This window comes from Peromyscus eremicus, chromosome 7, assembly GCF_949786415.1.
Source record: "Peromyscus eremicus chromosome 7, PerEre_H2_v1, whole genome shotgun sequence".
NCBI lineage: Eukaryota > Metazoa > Chordata > Mammalia > Rodentia > Cricetidae > Peromyscus > Peromyscus eremicus.
Genome location: NC_081422.1, coordinates 48772394 through 48794152, shown reverse-complemented (window position 1 = coordinate 48794152; position 21759 = coordinate 48772394). Strand labels below are relative to the sequence as shown.

At 40.2% G+C, this 21759-nt stretch overlaps 1 protein-coding gene across 2 annotated transcripts in view; it reads left to right on the top strand.

Moving 5' to 3' along the window:
• The window catches only part of Dmxl2 (Dmx like 2), a 129787-nt gene that overhangs the window by 94314 nt on the left and 13714 nt on the right, over nucleotides 1–21759 (top strand). Inside the window, exons 25-33 of one of the 2 annotated variants that reach the window (XM_059267903.1) lie at nucleotides 924–1115; nucleotides 2885–2961; nucleotides 4665–4792; nucleotides 6637–6885; nucleotides 10731–10909; nucleotides 14937–15067; nucleotides 16020–16105; nucleotides 17085–17286; nucleotides 18288–18405. In XM_059267903.1, the coding sequence (XP_059123886.1) occupies nucleotides 924–1115; nucleotides 2885–2961; nucleotides 4665–4792; nucleotides 6637–6885; nucleotides 10731–10909; nucleotides 14937–15067; nucleotides 16020–16105; nucleotides 17085–17286; nucleotides 18288–18405 (1362 nt within the window). Of the gene's footprint in view, nucleotides 1–923; nucleotides 1116–2884; nucleotides 2962–4661; nucleotides 4793–6636; nucleotides 6886–10730; nucleotides 10910–14936; nucleotides 15068–16019; nucleotides 16106–17084; nucleotides 17287–18287; nucleotides 18406–21759 lie in introns of both variants that reach the window. The other variant, XM_059267902.1, reaches the window with a different exon arrangement.

The window sequence follows — 21759 nt, the reverse complement described above, 5'->3', positions numbered from 1 at the left end:
TAGCTTTTCTTAGGTGAAGCCTTCAGTAACTAGAAGTTGGTCTAATTTACTTCTCTGTTGCTGGCATAAATACTGATCAAACCAACTTGGGGAGGACAGGGTTTATTTGGTTGTACAGGTTTTAGTTCATTATCAAGAGAAGCCAGGGCAGGAACTCAAGCGGGGACTGAAGTGGAAACCATGGAGGAGTGCTGCTTTCTGGTTTGCTCTTCATGGTTTGCTCAGCCTACTTTCTTATACTACCTAGGACCACCTGCCCAGGGGTGGCACTGCTCATTGTGAGCTAGGACCTTCCACGCCAGTCAGTAACCAAGAAAATGCCCCACAGACTTGCCCACAGGCCATTGTGATGGAGATGATTCCTTGAGGTTCCCATTACCACTTTTTCCCCAGGGTACTCTTGAGGAGAGAGAAGTGAGAAATATTTAGATAGAGATACCTAGATGACCAGAGGAAAGACAGAAACATAGGATTGCCTTGGGAGGGCCTGGGTCAAAACCCAACAGCCCAGAACTTTATTCAAAAGGGCTTTTTATAACAATGCCAAGGGGTGAGACAAAAGACCTCCCCCTTGCTAGATACAACCAAGTGTAGACCCTTCCAGACACCTAGTCCAGTCATTGTCTTATGCAGCCCTGCTGGTAAAGCAAGCTCAGATCTCACTAGGAAATCTCTGTGGGTTCCCACACCCAGCTAACTATAGTGTGTGTCAAGTAGACAAAACTGACCAGCACAGAAGTATACTGTAAAAAACTTAAGCGTATGGCTGCTGTCTCCGTATCTTCTGGGACAGACAGGCGCTGGGTAAGTGCTTGAACATCCAGGAACATACTGCTTTAGTCAAGTGCTTACCACCTGCATTTTTTCAGGTAACCTTCATTTTCACATTTTGAAAAAACAAATCAATTTATTGTCACCTCCAGGAAACGACAGTAAAGCAGCTCCAGTCCCCGCTGCCGCTGCCGACCACCTTGCCTCTGCTTTCAGCGAGCATTGCGTCGACAAAGACGGTCATCGCGAACCCCGTGCTGTACTTAAATAACCACATCCATGACATACTGTACACTATTGTGCAGATGAAGACACCACCACATCCCAATGTCGAGGACGGGAAGGTAATGTGAACCTCGTGACCATTTGTTGTACACACTGGGAAAGTAAATGTCTTGTATGTGCTCCAGTTTGAGGGCAGGGAGTTGAAATGTTTCTATGTGCTGCCTTTCACTTCCAATGAGTTCAAGACTGCAGTGAGTGCAATTTAGAAGGATGCATTCTTTTTCTCCTTTTTTTTTTTTTTTTTTTTTTTTTGAGACGGCGTCTCACTGTGTTGCCCTGACTGTCCCAGAACTCACTCTGTAGACCAGGCTGGCCTCGAACTCACAGAGATCCACCTGCCTCTGCTTCCCAAGTGCTGGGATTAAAGGTGTGCACCATCACACCCAGCTTAAAAGTAACATTCTTAATTCTAGCAAGGCTATATAGTCTTCCGTTAGAACAGGTAAATACTTTTTGTAATAAAACTCATTTTCTAGACAATATTCTTGCTACTTAATCATTTAGGTTTTCTCTTCTGTCAAATGAACTACTAATCTAGAAATATTAATAACTTTGTTCCTATGTCAAGAAAATGTGAAAATGTAAGTTGAGGGATAGGTACCTGAGAAAACTCCTTGAATGAAATGGCTCCTGAGAAAATCTTGTTCACTGATGGTTGTGTTGATTGGAAGCTGTGCAGTAGGTTAGAGGCCATCAGAACAGAGTTACTGCCGTAGATTAACCCTCTACCCTGCTCTGAGTGCTTAACTAATGAGTCCAATCCGTCCCCAGAGCTTGGCGGCCGTGGGAGCTGCCTCTACTGCCCAGCTGTGTACACGAGGCTCTAATTCTAGGCCCGACACTTCGTGCCCAGTTGCTTCCTAAGTTCTTATCCGTACCCCTCTTTTGACTGGCATGTTTGATCTCTGTTGAGAGACTCTTCTGAGGGATCCAGATTGCCTAATCATATCAACTTATTAGAGATTTCAAATCTATAGCATGAAGCAACCCCTATCGGTATTCTTAAATTATTTGTTAGACTAAGGAATAAAAAAGATAAAAGCAAGTTGGAAAATGCTCCCTTCCTTAGAATTTGGACAAGACCCCCCCCCCACCCTTTCTGTGTTTTTTTTTTTTTTTTTTTTCCAAGATAAGGTTTCTCTGCCAAGTGTTGGGATTGCCACCACTGCCTGGCTTGGATAAAGCTTTTAAAGATATAGAACTACTTCTGAAGTCCCTTTGAATTTTAATAAATTTATGAGTCTGAAATTATTGATTCAAGTGGAGTTTAAACTGTGTGTTTAAATATTATATGTAGAATTTTTAAACTTTCTAAAAACAAATTTTTATGACTTTCTCTTTCCTATGAATGCTAACTAAGTTCTTTGCTTTCTGGAAAATAAGCATCACACACAGTGTGTGGTTTACTTCCTGAACAGCCAGTGTTACTGATAAGATGGAATCTTGTGTCATTTCCTAAGGCGAAGCTTAAACAGAAGCTCTGAAAGTTGTGTTCAGAATTGGCTTCAGTTTTCCTTTTGATGTCACTGTGTACGTTGATGTTGTAGCTTAGGACAAGACCTGGTCTCATCAGCACTAGTCTGCTCAGGTCTGGTAAATGTCAGGCTCACAGCAAGTATGTATTTGATAAAGATAGTCCCAATGAGTCAGCTTTGTTACTGGGCATGCCTATAAAGATCAATGACGTTTTGGTTTAAAAGTAGGGTTCTCTTCTTTGGGATCCGTTTTATGTATGATATTGTCGTTTCCTCGGTGTTTCTAACTTTGAAGATATTGCTGTGTATGGAAATGTCAGTACCGATTGTAATTGTGGCTGTTTTGGTTTTAGGTGCACACACTTCATTCACTAGCAGCATCACTTTCTGCATCAATTTACCAAGCATTATGTGACAGTCATAGCTACAGGTAAAAATAATAAAAATAAATAAACCACCCAAAGTAGTTTTAATACAGCACCACATTCAACTACTCCAGACTTCCGTAGGATTCTCTTTCTTAGGGCTGAGAATAATTCCCTGGTATAAATGACATGTGCACTTTAATGGATAAAATAGACCTAGAAAGAAAATAATAATTAGTTGGTTAGTTTAGATGTCACCTAGTGACAGAAGAGAAATATAGATTATGACAAGCAGTAATGTGAGTGATCCTAATTACTGTCTTTTTTAATTGTACACAATGTTTCATACTAGAGATCCCTGTTCCCCTCAGAGATCAGTTTCTGAAACTGGGTCAGCTTTTACGTGGTTAACTGATTTTCAGTTGAAAAAAAAACTTGAAAAACAGCTATTTCTTGAAAAAAAGACACATGCTTAAAATGTATTAATTTAACTTATACTTTTATTTATGATGTAGAAGTTGATGGTGTCGGTTGGTTTGTTTAGGCAGTACTGGGGATCAACTCTAGGCTGTTGTACAGATGTGCAGACATGTTCTACCCCTGACCTATACTTCTCCAGACCTCTGCTTTTAGAGACGAGGCCGCAGCAAGTTTCCCAAGCTGGAGCTCACTCCGTAGCTCAGACAGGCCTTGGACTTGTGGTCCTCCTGTCTCATCTTCCTGAGTAGCTGGGATTACAGGTCTGCACTACTATGCTAGCCAATTGATATCAATTAAAATGATTTGAGTTTTTCTAAATATCAAATTGCCTTTTTCTGTTTATACTTTGTATTTTAATGACTAGACTAGCATAAGTTGTGAGAAATGGAATCACTTGGAAGGATGACCTAGATTGAAATGAAACATATTAATAACTGAAAAAAATTTAATAGAAATATAGCTGCATGAATATATGCCTAGACTCTTTTCTTACAAAGGTAGCTACCCTTTATGGGAATATCTGATTTTAAAATAAGGAGTTACTCTCTCAAAAATGGCCCACACTCTGTTTTTATCCTAATTAGCCCACACTTAAATGACTCCAAAGGTTTGGAATTATAAGTAAGGAAGAAAATTTTGATTTAGTTGACACGGTCATCAAATGACCACAGATAAATTACTGTCTGGATGGCACCGAATGAGGTTGCAGAGACTTGCTTCAAATGTAGGTTTTTAGGCTCAGCTGTGACTCATCCTTTGCTGCCAGCTCTGCCTTTTGCTCTTCTATCCTCCCATTTCCACACAGCTCTTTAGAGAGGGGAATCATTTTTGAGGGGCATTGGTCCTAGACTTAGATACTCCTCAGATACAGTTCCCTGGTTTGTAGCTCACCTTCTGAATATATAGCTGAGATTAAGCAGTTTTGCAGAGCTAAACAATACAATAAACTCAGACCCTGAACGGTTTTGTCTGCTGTGCCCTTGGCTTACAGTTACCTCCAGCTTTAAAAAATGAGCGCAGGTAGGAAGTGTCTTAAAATAGTAAGAAGCCCCTGAAAAGCACCAAAATCACCTGCCCAGGGTAGTAGGAACAGATGTTCTGTTTTAAAAGACTATCAGTAAACATTTGTAACTAATTTCAAGAACATTCTAAAATGAGTTCTCATTGCAAAAGTGAATTTGGTGTTAAAACCTTTTGACTTATTTACAATCATCTGAAATAGATTTATGTACAGTGCAGTGTTCACTGCCTCTCCCAGTGCAGTGACTGTGCCTGTTTGTTCCAGCAGTCAGGCAGAAGGAAATCAGCTCACAGGAATGGCTTATCAAGGGCTTCTCTTAAGTGATCGACGGCGACTCAGGACAGAGAGCATCGAAGAGCATGCTACGCCAAACTCAGCTCCTGCTCAGTGGCCTGGTGAGAATTGCGGTGGTGTGCTGTGGCGGGAGTGTTTTTTTTTTCTTCCAAATCCTTTCGTAATGAAAAGAAATTACATTTACTTATTTATTGTGTGTGTGGAGGGGGGTCCATATGCTGTTGTATTTAAAATTAATTTAAGCAAAAGTTTCCAGCGACATTGAACTGACAGTGGTCCTCTGCCCCTGGGACCGCAGGTGTGCGCCATTGCACCTGACTTCCTTGTTTGCTTTCTATGTGTGTGTATAGCTAAGGCTATTTTGTCTCAAATATTTGGGATATGGTTGTAGGCAGAATACTCTTTTCCAGTTAAATATTTCAGTGTATTTTTATGTAAGAACAGATGTTCTTAGATATAAGCAGAGTGGTTACCAAATTTAACATCTCAGTGCTGATAGAGTATATTGTTTTCTAATTGAGACCTTTTCATCTGTCATCACGTTGGCCCCTTTTTATGGCCAATGGAACATTTAGCTGTGATAATCCCCTTAGTCTCCTTGAATGACAACTAAAGCCTCTTCCTTTTTCCACGCCCCTTCCTCTCTTCCCTTCCTCTTGCTCTCCCCTTCCTTCCTCCCTCACTTCCACTTTTTATTTGTTCCTTTTCTTCTATTTTGAGGGTTTTGGTACAGTCTTGCTGGCATCATAACTCCGGCCTCTGCTTCCTGAGTGCTGGACTCAAGCGAATACCACTGCTGTGTCTGGCTCCCTCCTTTTTTGTCTTTCCCGACCCTGACACTTTGGAAGATTGTGGACTATCTGGTCGGTTTTAAAGAATTCTCCTCGCCGGGCGGTGGTAGTGCACGCCTTTAATCCCAGCACTCGGGAGGCAGAGGCAGGCGGATCTCTGTGAGTTCAAGGCCAGCCTGGTCTACAGAGCTAGTCCAGGCCAGGCTCCAAAGCTACAGAGAAACTCTGTCTCGAAAAACAAAAACAAAAAAAACGAAACAAAACAAAAAAAAAAAAGAATTCTCCTCAATTTGGGCCTTTCTAATTTTTCACTTAATGTTAGTTTCAGGTTATGTATTTTTGAGAGAGAAATCGAAAAAAAAAATGTGCCCTTTTCATTGTAAAGTATCTGGAGGCACCTGCTGTTACTTGTTATTAACTTGATTGCTTGGTAAGGTGTTTCTGTCAGTTTTCCTTTATAAAGTTACTGCTTTTCTTCCTTCATAATTAATTAGTAACATTTAAAGTAATAAAATACGCAGTTTTAGCATACAGTGCTGATTACTGTCTGAGTCAGAAAGATTGTGGAGTGACTACATGGAGACTTCCTAATTCTGTTCTCTTTCACCATTGTCTTAATTAGGGTTTTATCTCCATGAAGAGACACCATGATCACAGCAACTCTTATAAGTGGAAACATTTAATTGGGGCTGGCTTACAGTTCAGAGGTTTCATTCATTATTGTGATGGCAGGAAGCACGGTGGCATGTAGGCAGACATGGTGCTGGGGAGGTAGCTGAGAGGTCTACATCTAGAATGGCAGGCAGCAGGAAGAGAGTAACAGTGGGCCTGGCTTGAGCTTCTGAAACCTCAAAGTCCCCCCAATGACACAGGAGCCATTTCACTCAAACTGCCGCAGCTATACAGTTGGAGTGCTACTGTAAGGAAGAGCTTCGTCTTCTCCTCTGTAGTCTATAACTGACCAGTTTGGTGGCTATGAATGACTCTTACTTCATCCTATAGATTATAATCCATTCCCCTAATTATTTATACTTACATTACAAAAATGCCATTTTATAGGAATAGGTACTTAGTTTAGTTAAACTGCAAATATGTGTACCTTTTTTCTGTTTGTACTTTATACTGATGTTTTTATTACACTCATGCTGTTACAGGTGTGAGCTCACTTATTAATCTCTTGAGTTCTGCCCAAGATGAAGACCAGCCAAAACTGAATGTTCTGTTGTGTGAAGCTGTTGTTGCTGTTTACTTAAGTTTACTGATACATGCACTTGCCACAAATTCCTCCAATGAGTTGTTTCGGCTTGCAGCCCACCCATTAAATAATCGAATGTGGGCTGCTGTTTTTGGAGGGGGTGTGAAACTTGTTGTGAAGCCTCGGAGACAATCAGAAAGTATTGCAGGTAAGATAAATCTGATACAAATACTGTATATAGAGATAAATAACTTCCAAAGTTAAAATAAGATTTTTTTAATGCCTTAGTTATTTACCTTAAGAATGTATTAATTCTTTTTAGGATAATAAATAGCTAAAATTAGAGTAAAGCTAGAATTTTTTTTACCTTTCTTTTTATAGAAGTAATATTTTTGAGGTTGGAAAACCAGGACATGTTTGAAGAGAATAAAAAAGAAACAACAGTAAAGGTAACAGTGAGGGAGGGATAGTGTCGAGGAAAGGAGGTCATTAGAGATGTGAGGAAGTCCCCAGAGTTGTCATCGCACTTGACCTCAGATTACATTGATGGCCATGGAAATATGGTGTTAAAAATTCCAGGGGTGTGTGTGCCTGTGTGGGTGTGTGTTTTCTTCATTATGGCAAGAAAATATTTTTATTCCACTTTTTAAGCTTGTAGGATAAGGGAAGGGAAGGTTTTTTTTCTTAAAACACAGAAAGCACCTTAATTCATGTGCAGGAAAGGAATGGTCGTCTTACAGTCAAGTAGTAAGCTACAGTAGGGGTTCACATGACACACTTGTGCCTCTGTCCTCAGTGCCTGCATTTGAGTGCAGGTGCTGGCGGTGTGACTCACCAGCTCCTGTGGCTTCTGCCCTCCCTTAGCCCACCCAGTTGCAGTGCACTTGAAATGTAAAAGGTTTTCTCCCAGGTCACATTGTTGTTTGTTTGTGGTAAGTGTGAGATATTTCCTCCAGTGCTGAGGATCAACCCCTGTGCTTGGTGCTTATTAAGCAAGTGTTCTCCCACCGAGCTTCCCTCCCTATTTGTGTTAGTGCTCTCCATTAAGTCGTCCGTGTTTAAAACTTGTGAGAATGCATTCATCTTTGTATCCACTCATCCCCTAAACGTGCTCTCTCTCAGGAAGTGTTCTGTCTCTGGGGTGTGACAAGAACAAGACAAGCAGGGACAGTGGGAAGAGAATGGTGAGGAATGGGCATAGGCCGCTTCAGTTAGGATGGTGAGGAGATAGGATCTGATCAGGTTGCGCTTGCAGCAGATCCCTAGGGAGGTCTGTGCCGTCCAGGATCAGAGCACTGTAGGCAGATGGAAGGAACAATGAGCAGAGGGAAGACTGACTTCCTTTTCTAAGAAACCGTCAGAGTTATCGTCAATGGGGAGAGTGGTGTTCAAGGTGAGGGTGGAGGAGAAACTGGGGACAAGGCCATTTAGGTTTGTGGATCATACTATAGACCTCAGCTGTTGTTCTATGGAAAGAGAGAGAATGATGGAGGATTTTAAGTAACGACAGTCATAGGTTTTCTAAAGAGCCACCCTAGCTACTTGGTGGAGAATCAGCTATGCAGTAGAATAAAGGTAGAGGTCCTGGGAAAGATGCTTTTATAAGATAAATGTGGGGTACCATCAAGTGTAAGTGGATAAATAACCCATGCTTATGCAAGTGGCCCTAATTAAACTCATTGGATTGTACACACACATAAACAAAAAGAAATGAAGCCAGGTGTGGTGGTGCGTGCCTTTAATCCCACCACTTGGGAGTCAGAGGCAGGTGGATCTATGCCTCTGAGGCCAGTTTGGTCTATATAGTGAGCTCCACACCAGCCAGGGCTACATAGTGAGACCCTGTCCAAAAAAAAAGGAAAAAGGAAAAGAAAAGACATGAAAGCAGAAGAGGAAGAGGATCAGCAGAGTGGGAGGCGGACATGGTAATGGAGGGCGATTAATCACAATGCATTATATACGTGTCTGAAAGTGTCATAATGAAACCCATTGGTGTGACTGGAGACATGGCTTGGCAGTTAAGACCACTGTCTGTTCTTCCAGAGGACCTGGGCTCAATTCCCAGCACATACATGCAGTTCACAGCAGTCTGTAACTCCAGTTCTAGGGGATCTGACACCCTCATACAGACACACATGCAGGCAAAACACCAATGCATGTGAAATATAAAAATTTTAAAAACAAAAAAAATCTTAAAAAGAAACCCATTAGAATTTCTAATGCATATTTATAAATAAAAAACAAGTAGATGAATAGTGTGACATTTGCATCCAGTAGAGTGTTTTTTCAGCCTAAAACGGAATGAAGTACTAATATATACTGTAATGTGCATGAACCTTGACTTAGGTTAAAAGAAAGCAGGCATACAAATACAAAATACATGTTATTAACTCTGCCTGGGTGACACATCTAGAGTAGACAGATTCAGAGATAGAAGAGCCTGTGGTTTCCACTTGTGATGACAGTGCTCTTGAATAGGTTGAGGTGGTCATTGTACAGCATTTGAAATGTAGTCAGTGTCACTGGCCGTACACCTTTTTTTTTTTTTTTTTCTGGTTTTTCAAGACAGGATTTCTCTGTGTAGCCCTGGCTGTCCTGGAACTGACTTTGTAAACAAGACTGGTCTTGACCTCACAGAGATCCCCCTGCCTCTGCCTCCAGAGTGCTGGGATTAAAAATGTATGATACCATTGCCCAGGTCAGTTTTATATCATAAATTCTACCCTAATTTTGGGGGGATTTCTCTGTGTAACAGCTCTGGCTGTCCTGGAACTTGCTTTGTAGACCAGATTAGCCTCATACTCACAGAGATCTGCTTGCCTCTCTGCCTCTCCAGTGCTGGGATTAAAGGTGTGCACCACCACGTCTACCTTAATTTTAAAAGATTTAAAAAATAATGCAAGCAGGTGAAAGTTCGTAATATTTTGGGTGTGCTTTGAGAACATTGCTGTTGGAGTTTTTAAATGATATTTCTTTATGTATAATCCTTCCTCTGGTTTTTACCATTCACCATACTAGTTCATACCTTTCTCACACTATCTTCTACCTCCCTCTTAATGAACCAAACACATGGGACTAGCTTAAGAAGCTTCATTGAGAACTGCCCATAGGTAAACACCTAGCCACAGACTGGATTTGGTCTGATTCTGCATGTTGGCCTTGTTATTACTCCCATTCTAGCTGGTGTCTACACAAGTGCTGTAGCTCTCATTTACAGAGACTCTGTTGGCCATTTATTCTGGTTAGTTGCTTTTTCTCCTTTTCCATTGTTCGTCTGCTATTTTAAAAAGATATTTTGTATACCCTTACACGCTACGTGTTCTTGAATCAGTTTTTTTTAAATTTATTTTTATTTATTTTTTTTATTTTTTGAGACATGGTCTCACTATGTAACTCTGGCTGTCCTGGAATTCACTATGTAGACCAGGCTGCCCTCGAACTTGGAGATCTTCCTGCCTCTGGCTCCCAAGTGCTGGGACTAAAAGTGTGCTTCACTACACCCAGATCTTGAATCAGTCTTGAACCATAGTCTGAAACAATCACTCAGTCACTCTTGTAAATACTTACAGATTATACCATTTCTTTAATGCAGGTTTAAAAATAATTTTGTTTGTGTGTGTGTGTGTGTGTGTACATGAGTTTGTGTGTACGTGCCTGAGTGCAGGTACCCTTAGAGCCTAGAAGTGTGTGTATGTGTGTGTGTGTGAGATCTCCAGGAGCTGGACTTACATGTAGTTATGAGCTGCCTGAAATTGGTTCTGGGAACCAAATTTGGGGCCTCTGTGAGAGTAGTAAGTGCTCTTAACTGCCAAGCCATCTCCCCAGCTCCTCTTAACGCATCTCACAGGAATTACTTAATCCATAGTCTGTCTAGCAAGTAACTTCATGGGATAATGTCCCCCTGCTTCTTTGCCATGGAATATTGATACACTGTAGCCAGGAAACTTTAGAAGCTCTGATATAAAGAATTAGTTTAGAATGTAGCATGGCAAGAGGAGGAACAGAAGAAAGGTTAAGTCTGTAAACTAATGCTGACCTTTAAATCTCATTCAGCACCTCCTGTTCCTTCTGAAGACATAGATAAACACCGAAGGAGATTTAACATGAGAATGCTGGTCCCGGGAAGGCCCGTAAAGGATGCTACCCCACCACCAGTGCCTGCCGAAAGACCATCTTACAAAGAAAAATTTATTCCTCCTGAGCTTAGTATGTGGGATTACTTTGTTGCAAAGGTAAGGGTATGAAGTGTGCAGGCTTTAAATGCGTCTGTTTTATTGACTCTTGTGTATGTGTCACAGCCAAGTGATGGAGTAGCTTTTGGGTCAGTCACCTCAGTTTAAAAATTTAATCTCTCAAGTTCAGAAACCAAATAGTCCTGGAACACTTAGCAATTATCAAATGATAATAGATGAAAGAAATTAAAGTCATTTGGGAGTTGGATATAAACTATAAGTCAGTTTATTAACTTATTACAGACTCATGTTTTTAAATTGATGGGGATTTTGTTTATTCTGTAGTCTTTGCTGTTGAAGATCAGCATGGATTTAGAGGAGGATTAATCGGGCTGTGGGGAGGTGCCATGACGTCTTTGTTTCTCCAAAGCAGAGAAAATTGGTCTAAAGACCAGTGTACTTATGATCAGTGTACTCGTGATGATTCAGGCTGTTAGCCCTGTCTCATACAGTGTTGTTGCATGCAAGTACACCTCTTGCTTCCCTCCGCTGTGCAGGAGAGTTCATTTCTTGCTCTTGCTTGTATTTCCTCTCTTGTATGAGCTAACACTGCTATACATGCCAGTAAGACCTCGTATCTTAGTGTTCGTGTTTGCTTGTTTGTTATTTTTGAGACAGGGTTTCTCTGAGTAACCCTGGTTGCCCTGGAATTCACTGTGTAGAACAGGCTGGGCTTGAACTCAGATCTGCCTGCCTCTGCCTCCCAAGTGCTGAGATTCAAGGCGTGAGCACAATCACCCGGATTTTCTTAGACTCTTGAGGCATTGAACCTCCTGTTTTCTTTGTATACTGTGCTGCTGTCTTAGAATTTTTGGGTATTTAGTGGTCTGCAAAGTATGTCCCAGAACACCAGCATCAACAGCCCTTAGGAGGTTATGAGAAATGCACTCTGGGGCCCCTCCTTTCTAATTAAAGATTTCTCCTTGCCATTTATAAAGCCCATTGCATCATTAATATAAACAGTGACAACATTAAGATTTATAGATGGTAATATGCTATTTTATTTTCATTTTAAGATATTTCTCATGACTAATACAAAGTTATAAGAATTTAGAAAATGCAAAAACATATTAAGAAAAAAATATGCCAGGAAAATGGCATGTTTATATTCCCAGCACTCAAAAAGTGGAGGCAGGAAAATTACAAATTTGAGACTGGCTGCATTAAAAAGAATAGGATTATTATTTAAAATATATATAATTGGATTATTACACGTAGTTTTATATTTTGCTTTTAAAATTAACATAAGGCAAACAATTTCTGTAGCATTAAAAACGGATAGCTAGCTGTGTGGGGTGGTGCACACTTTTAATCCCAGCACTCCAGAGGCAGGTGGGTCTCTGAGTGTGAGGCCAGCCTGGTCTGCATAGCTGGTTCCAGGCCCGTCAGGAATACACAGTGAGACCCTTTCTCAAACAGTGAACAAACAAACAGAATCCAAAAAAACCCCATATAATTGTCATTAAACTTTTTCTGTTATGGAAAACTTCAAATATGTGCAAAAGGAAAAATAATTTCTAAATCCTTATCTATCATCTAGTTTCAAAAATTGTCAACTCATTGGACAATTATTTCGTTTTACCTTTATTTACCATTGAGGGGTTAGAAGCAAGTGTAGACCTCACAAGATTTCATTCATACATAGTGTTTTCGGATACAGGGTCTTGCTGTAGACTGGCCTTGTGTTTGACTGGCTTTTGACTTGCCTCAGTCCTCCCGTTCCCACCCCATAAATGCTCAGATTGTAGGCATGTTTCCTCATACCTGGACAGTATTTAAATTTTACAAAGAGTTTCAGAGCTGTCGAGATGGCCCGGAGACCAACTAGCCAGGATACCCGAGTTCACTTCCTAGAGTTCTCATGAAGAGGAAAGACGGGACCAGCTAACTCCACACTGTCCTCTGACCATGGCATGCATGCACACACGATCATTTTTTCACAATCGGCATGTCAGAAGCTTTGGAGGAGGGCAGCAGGAGGGCTCATTGGGAAAAGGCACTTGCAGCACAGCCTGGTGACGAGTTCAAGCCTTGGTACCTACATGGTGAGAGGAGAGAACTCCTTTAGCTGTCCTTTTGACTTGCCCTGTGTGGCATAGTCCACGTGTGCCCACACACATGCATACAGCCACACAAAATAAATACATGAATTATTTTTAAAAAAGAGTGCTTTAAAGCTAGATTTGGTGGCAAACAATTGTAATTCCTGCTTGGTACTAGGAATGTGGGAATAAGGGGGTGCCAGTTTGAGGTCAGCCTGTGCTTTCCTTAAAAAATAGACAGATTTTTTTTAATGGTGTGTGCCACCACACCCAGCTTAAAAAAATTATGTGGATAGGTGTTTTGCCTGCGTGTATGCCTGTGTAGCACATGATGTAGTGTCCAAGGAGGCCAGGAGAGGGTGTTGGATCTACTGGAAATGGCATTGCAGGTAGTTGTGAGCCCCCATGTGGGTACTGGGAATCAAACCCAGGTCCTTGTACTCTTGACCACTGAACCATCTCTCCAGACCTCAAAAGAGCATATTTTGAAAAGAACCACACTAACATTAACTTACTTTAAATGACATCAAGTATCCACCATTTACACTTTTCCTTTGTATCTTAAATGTTTTTATATGGTTGGGTTTGCAAGTTAGGATCCAAAATAAGATTCATACATCTTATTTAGCTGCTATATCTTAGTCTTTGTCTTTGGTGGTGGTGGGGATCTTACATAATCTTATCTAGTTTTTTTGAGCTGAGCGGGTCATAGGATGTGGCAATTAGGGTACTCCTCCAGTGACACTGTCTAGGGGGATGCCAAAAGTGTATCTATCAGTAGTTCCATTTTTATAACTACCAGGTGTAGGGCGGAAAGGCAGTCCTTGACTGGCACCTGGATAGAGGTGTGATGGGGAAGTAAGACAAGAGAGGAATCAGAGAGAAGTGATGAAATTGGAGCCCTTCAAATAGGAAATGATTCCATCCGTCTAGAAGTAGGCCTAAGGTCAGAGTAGCTTAACATAAGATCTGTGTTGAAAACCAGGGGTATGCAGAGCAAAGGGCATTTCACATCATCCAGATTAAAGTTCATTAGAGTGTTTGATAAGCTTGCAGGAGAATCTGTTCTTTGGGCTCTTTCTTGGTGTTTTTGTTTTTATTTTCTTCCCCGTGGCTGAACTAGAGAGTGATGAACACTGTGATAGCCTTTGGGGTGACTGGAATCACAGTATGAGGGCTCAGTTAATGGCTTCCAAAGCCCTAGAATTTGGTCACCTGTTCCGTCCTCAGAGAAACTGCTTTGGAATCCATTATGGTTACCACATTGTATTAGACATTTGGAGTGACCAATCTGAACCACCACATGTTACTAGGGAAATCAGGGTGCCGTCTCGCTAATAGAAGAATTTAAGAACAGACTGGAAAGCAAGGGGAAGACAGTGTTGTTAGAGTTGAGCAGAGAAACTCCAGGAAAGAAAAGTTCTTGGCAGCTGCTTGCAGGAGGGAGATAGAGAAAGCCATGCTTTGAGTTAAGCATGGGGGCAGCCATGAGGCTACTTGTCTGCCATAGGGAGGTAGGGAGCTACAGAGAAAGAAAAAGAAAGTCCAAAGCACCAGAAAAAACACATTTGGGCTCTGGCCTGTGTGTGGAGGAAAGAGACACAGGAGAAGAAAAAACAGGAAGAATTATAACTCTCTACTCTTTCTTAGGTAGCATATCATTTATTGATGTGTTAAATTCTAAAAGATAATTCTAATTATCTTGTCTCTGTAGAATCAAGTGAGGCTCAGACTCATCTTCCTCTACACAGTTCTATTGAATCTCAGATATTTTTCCCCTGGTAATCTTGACTTCTGTAAATTTAGAACCTACTAAAGAAGTTTTACTTAGATTGACACAACATAATGTATTTGGTTTTAGATCAGAATAAAACTGTATGTTTAAATACTTTAGAAACATTTAAATGTTTTAAATATGTGCCATATAAAGTATATTTAATGTTACGAAGTTGCATATTTACCAATGGCTTTGCCTTTTATTGCAGCCATTTCTTCCTTTGTCTGATAGTGGGGTCATATATGATTCTGATGAAAGTGTTCACAGTGATGATGAAGAAGATGATGCCTTTTTTTCAGACACACAAATACAGGAGCACCAAGATCCTAATTCTTATAGGTAAATAAGCCCTCCATCCCCTTTTGACCTTCTTTTGCAGAAAAACTTGATATTATTTATAACTATATGCAGCTGGATGAGGTAACTAACACCTTTAATCCCAGCAGAGGTAGGCAGAGAACTCTCTGAATTCTAGGCTAGCCTAGTCAAAAACCCAAAAATTAAAAATTAAAAATTGAGACAAAGTTTATCTGTGTGTTCCTGGCTAGCCTAGAACTTGCTATATAGACCAGGCTGGCCTCAAACTCTACCTGCCTTTGCCTCCTGAGTGCTGATATTAAAGGCATTTGTCACCAATGCTGGCTTTCAAATTTGTTTTTGAATAAATAAATAATATTACCATGAATTTATATTAAAAGTGATATATTTTAGGAATTCTTTACCTTTCAGGTAAGCTTCTAGAATAGCTTCCATGAACATTATAAAACTAACATTTTATTGAGAAAAAAATATAACATGCTTTTAGAATTTAACACATCAGTAAATGATATGCTACTACATTTTGTGTGACTATGAGAAATATTTTCTACTAGGTAATTTTCTTATATTCTAAATGTGATACATTGTTAAAGTTTCCTTTCTTTCTTTCTTCCTTCCTCCCTTCCTTCCTTCCTTTCTTTCCTTCCTTCCTCCCTTCCTCTTTTCCCTCCCTTTCTTCTTTCCTTCTTCTCACTATGTAGATCAGGGTGGACTTGAACTCAGAGAGATCCACCTGTCTCTGCCTTCCAAGTGTTGGGATCAAAGGTGTGCACTACCACACCTTGCCTAAAATTTTATTTTTCAATGACTATAAATAAGCCATTTTTATGTAATAAAAGTCAAAGGCCACTTTTCTGGGTTGAAATTGGGCCAAACAGTTGATAGGGGCATCACTACTCTTTTCTATGATTCTGTTTCTAGGTTGATAAGTAGTTTTCTTGTTTATTTTGTTTTGTTTTCTCTTCCCAAACAGCTGGGCTCTTCTGCATTTGACAATGGTTAAGCTGGCACTTTACAATATCAAGAATTTCTTTCCTATTGTTGGATTAGAATTCTCTGGTGAGTTTGGAATTTGAAAGTTGTCTTAGAGTTTCTATTGCTGTGAAGAGACATCATGACCACAGCAACTCTTATAAAGGAAAACATTTAATTGGAGCTGACTTACAGTTTCAGAAGTTTTAGTCTGTTATTGTCATGATGAGAAGCATGACAGCATGCAGGCAGACATGGTGCTGGAGAAGGAGCTGAGAGTTCTACATCTTAATCCACAGGCAGCAAAAGTGAACTGGCTTGAGCTTCTGAGACCTCAGAGCCCACCCACTAGTGACATACTTCCTCCAACAAAGCCACACCTACTCCAACAAGTCCACACCTCCTAATACTGCCACTCCCTATGGACCAGATATTCAAACACATGAGATTGTGGGGGCCATTCCTTTTCAAAACACCATAAAAGTCAATGCTGTTAAATCAAATAAATTACTATTAAGTTAATGTTCAAAATCTATATAGAAGGACATTTAATATTTTAAAAATATTGCATTAGTTATTTTGCAAAGTCTTGTATTGCAGGCCTCCAGTCTGAGGTTTGAATTTGATATACAAACTACAGTCTAGGGCTGGAGAGATGGCTCAGAGGTTAAGAGCCCTGACTGCTCTTCCAGAGGTCCTGAGTTCAATTCCTAGCAACCACATGGTGGCTCACAACCATCTGTAATGAGATCTGATGCCCTTTTCTGCTGTGTGTAGACAGGACACTGTGTACATAATAAACAAATAAATCTTTGAAAGAAAAATAAATAAAAAGAACTACAGTCTGCCTAGAAGACTGAAAGAGTAAGAATCCAGACCAAGAAAGCTAGACATTTGTCTCTGCTCATTTTAATGCCTTCCATTTTGTTGAAATTAATAGGATTAAAACTTAAGAATAGTCTTACAGGATTGATGTGTTCAAATCTGTCTATTTTCAGAAGTCTTTCTTGGCTGTAAGAGTTTAGATTTTGCAGATTTGTAGTGACCTGATTTTCTTACCTTCTAGAGCTCCCTGTGACATCACCATTAGGAATTGCTGTCATTAAAAACTTGGAGAATTGGGAACAGATTCTGCAGGAGAAAATGGATCACTTTGAAGGTCCACCCCCTAACTATGTCAACACATACCCAACTGACCTCTCAGTGGGAGCTGGACCAGCTATTCTTCGAAACAAAGCCATGTTGGAGCCTGAAAATACTCCATTCAAGTAAGAAACTTCTTAGAACCCTGGTGGTAGTATAGCATGGTTTAACTTTTCTGGGAAACAGTTTGACAGAGGATGTGAGTAGCCTTTAGAATAGTCTTTACTGTGAACATGCAGCCAGTCTTCAGCAGTGTTCTATAGATACAGTACTTTGGTTTTTGGTTTTTCGAGACAGGTTTTCTCTGTGTAACAGCCCTGGCTGTCCTGGAAATCGCCTTGTAGACCAGACTGTCTTCAAACCCACAGAGATCTGCTTGCCTCTGTCTCCCAAGTGCTGGGATTTAAGGCATGTGCCACGACTCCCAGCTGGCGATACATTACTTTTGTAGTTAGGAAAGAAGTCATTCATCATCTTCTGTGTTTCTTACTTTTGGGGGAGATTTGACAGTAATCTACATTGCATTCAGTGTTGCTGACTTTTTGTGGATAATTTCATAAAGGAAAAAAGGTTTTATGTTATTTTGATGCTCTATCTGCCCACCTCAGCCCTTTTGATGAGCAGCATGCTTTCAAAAAATTACTTTTGACCAATACATAAAAATGATATTTTCATAGGTTGGTATGTGATATCTTGATGCATATACACAATATATAATATTTAAATCGAATTAAACGTATCTGGCTGCATGCTTTGTTTTGAACCAGCCATGTTTAGGAGTAGTGTTCACAAGATGATATCCTTAAGCAGTTGGAAATGCTGTCTGTTACTTTATATTCACCAATGTGCTTTTACTATCTGGAAAGCCTAGAGTGTAATTTAAAAAGAAAGCAGTGAATCTCTTGATATTTGTCTCTCCCAGTTCATTCAGTGTCATTGGAAAATTGATTACTAGATCAAGGAATTATTTCCAGGAAAACTAAAATTAAGGGGGAAATAAATCATAAGGTTTGTTGAGCTTATAGCTATGTTCTTTGAACACATTGGGAAGATTTAAAGCAAATGTCTGCAAAAGCTGTGTTGTCTGTGAGCTGATTGGTTTGTCAACCATTTGTCCATTTGCTAGATCTCGGGATGCGTCTGCCCTTCCTGTCAAACGGCTCTGGCATTTCCTTGTCAAACAGGAAGTTCTTCAGGAGACATTTATTAGATACATTTTTACTAAGAAGAGAAAGCAAAGTGAGGTATTCCAAGATTAATTTTTTTCTGTTGTAGTTTTTCTTTAGTCTCTCTTTTTAATGTATTTGAATTTTAGTACTTGACTTATTTTGAAAATTTATTTTTGGATGGGTTGTTCTCTGTTATTTTTTAGACATCCTGAGTAGTAGCCAAAGCTTTATCAAGCTGCATTGAGCTTTTATAAAACTTTATTTTTCCATTTCATAGCAATGAAACAGTGCAAGTTCCATGATAAATCACATATTCAAGTGGCAATTGGTAATTCCTTTAAATAAATGCTGTTGGACTGTCACATATAATAACTTTGCAGTAAATGGTTTCCAGAGCCTAACATATAAATGGCTGTACTCTGTGATGCAATCCTTTAAATAGTAATTTAAAACATAACATAGTCCCTTAAGCATGCTACTTATTTTTAATTTATAAATGAACAAGTTTTTTTCTTTTTCTTTTTTTAATTGAAGAGGGCTTCTGATTCCCTGGAACTGGAGTTAAGGTGGTTTACAAACTCCTGATGTGGGTGCTGGGAAGTGAACATGGGTCTTCTGCAAGAGCAATGTGCATGTTTAACTGCTGAGCCATCTCTCCAACACCAATGAACAGGTTTTGAAATAACAATTTTAAGAAAACTCTGAGAGAATAAACTAGAGAAATACCAAAAGCAAAATAAAGGATGAATACCCTAAAAAATTAAGGTGCAGGTTTAGTCTTATATGGTAGTTCCTAAGTCAATATTAGTAATGCATGCTTGAGTCAAGAAGAATCAGGAATTTATTTAGGTGCTGACAAAGGATCTCTTCCTTGAAAGACATTTTATTTAGCATTTCATGCCTTCTGGCCTTCTGTGAGGCAATGGGTAGACTGCAGAGCTTACAGAGCAGTGTCAGACACAATTGAAGGATTTGCAAGCAGTCTGTGAGATAAATGAATTGTATTTCATTTAAAAAGGTGAAAATGGAGGACAGTCTATATGGCGCAACTTCCCAAGGTCAAGTGTAGAACTGCTGAGGCTTTTCCTGTACCTAGGCCAACAGCATCCACCACACTTGTTCTTGTTCAGTTGTTATCTATGTACATGGTAGTACCTGTGACGTCACTGGAGGGTCCTTGTGAACACCAGAGTGGGCAGAGATAAAACAGGCACTTCCTTCCTAGACTGCTGTCTGAGTTTAGTATTGGTTGTAGGAAGAGAGTACATACAGTGGAGCTGGGATGAAAGGATTCTCATCAATCTCCCTTTTGATGTTTGTACATTGGATGATGTGACTCTCTTGTCTTGTGTTTCTTGTGTAGTGTGGTGATAATTTGTACCCTAACAAATAAAATTTGCCTGAAGATCAGAGAACAGAACAAGCCACTAGATTAAACATAGAGGTCAGGGAGTGGTGGCACACTCCTTTAATCCTAGCACTCGGAAGGCAGAGATCCGCCTGGATCTCTGTGAGTTCAAAGCCACCCTGGATTACATGACATTAACCCAGCCTAAAAGAGAAACAGAACCAGGCACTGGTGGCACACACCTTTAATCCCAGGATTTGGGAGTCACATGCCTTTGATCCCAGCACTAGGAAGGTTGAGACAGGATGTGATGTGGCTGGGCAGAGAAAGGAACATAAAGTGGGAGGAGACAGGAGTTCAGAGCCCTTTCAGCTGAGGACTCAGGGGCATTCAGTCTGAGGATTTGTGGAGACAGGATCTTCTCCTTTCGGCTGAGGAGTTGACGAGGTGAGAAGTGGCTGTGGCTTGTTTCTTCTGATTTTTCAGCATTTACCTCAATATTTGGCTCTGGGTTTTTATTATAAAACCATTTAGGATTTGTGCTACAGTGTAGTCTCTCTGTGCCGACCTGCAGTCACCTATGACTGAGCATGAAATGTGGCCCATAGGACTGAGTGTCCGATTTTCTTTAATTTTTAGTAGCCACATGACTACTGTATCAAAAAGTACAGATCTGTTGAAAATATGTTTTCTTTGAGAAAAGAATTTTGGAAATTAAGTCTTTTAAGATTAAAAACTGATCACTAGGCCCAGAAATAACATCTCCAACAGGTGTGCTTTATCTTTGTAGGTTTGGGGATAGGATTTTGGTGATCAACAAATTTGGTAAATTGATTAGTAAAATCCTTTAAAAAAATCTTTGAGAGAGAAAGAGAGGGAGAGAGAACACACTCAGTAGTTAAGAGCATTGGCTACTCTTTCAGAGGACCTGAGGTCTGTTCCTAGCTCCTATGTCTGGCAGCTCACAACTACCTCTACCTCCTGCTCCAGGGGATCTGACACCGTCTCTGGCCTCTAAGGTCACCCCCACACGTGTGGTATATACACACTGGAAAACACATACATACATATATACATACACATAAATAAAACTTTTTAAAACAGAAGCTGACATGTTGGCTAATTCTAAAACATTTGAATTTTTTGACATATTATAAGAAGATAGCGCTATCAAATAAGTTAAAGAAAAAATATTCCACAAATCAAGCTTTTGTCAAATCAATAAATGTGTCAAACCAACTAGTTGACTTAGCAAGCCGATCTTCAGTGACTGACTTTCACTGAGTTAACCACTCTTGGAATAGAAGAATCCCTGTGTTTCCCTGGGTGCTTCATTGCTGCAGCCCCCCCCCTTCACCCCCCCCACCCCCACCCCCGTGGTCCTCAAAGGAGGGTCAGAGAATTTGAATGGAAATGGTCACATCAGGAACACTGGGGAGAAGTTTCAGGCTCTGATCATGTCTTCTGAGGTTCCCGTAGAAGAGGAATATTTCCAGTTGTACCTCCCCTAGGACTGGTCAACCAGGGTGCAAGCAAGTGTACTTTCTTTCCTGTGTCTCTTCCTCGCAAACATTTATTTACAAGGAGAATAGTTTTCTGATTACATGATTATTCAGATTTGTTAATAAGTAAGAATGAAAGCAGTGTGAAGCCGTGGGTTCAGTCCTTCAAACCTTAGAAATACAAAAATAAACGGGGTGGGGGCAGGAACTAATGATATAACTGGAGAGATGTCCCAGGCAGTAAGTCAATCACTCTGTAAGTATAAGGACACAGGTCAGACTCCCCAATCCCCAGGGAAAAGTCCATATGCAGCAGCATTATCTCCACACCCAGAACTGGGGAGGCAGAGACAGCTGGATCCAGGAAGTTTGCTGGCTGGTAATTGATGAGCTCCAGATTCAGTGAGAGGCCCTCTTTCAAAAAATAAGGTGGTGAGGTACTGAGGAAGACACTTGGTATTGAATTCTAGTCTCCATGTGACCTCATGCACATATATCTATATATACATGTATATAACACAAAATTAAAAGAAGTAGGTCTTATTTTTAGAGATTATAGTTAGAAGATTTTTAAGTTAC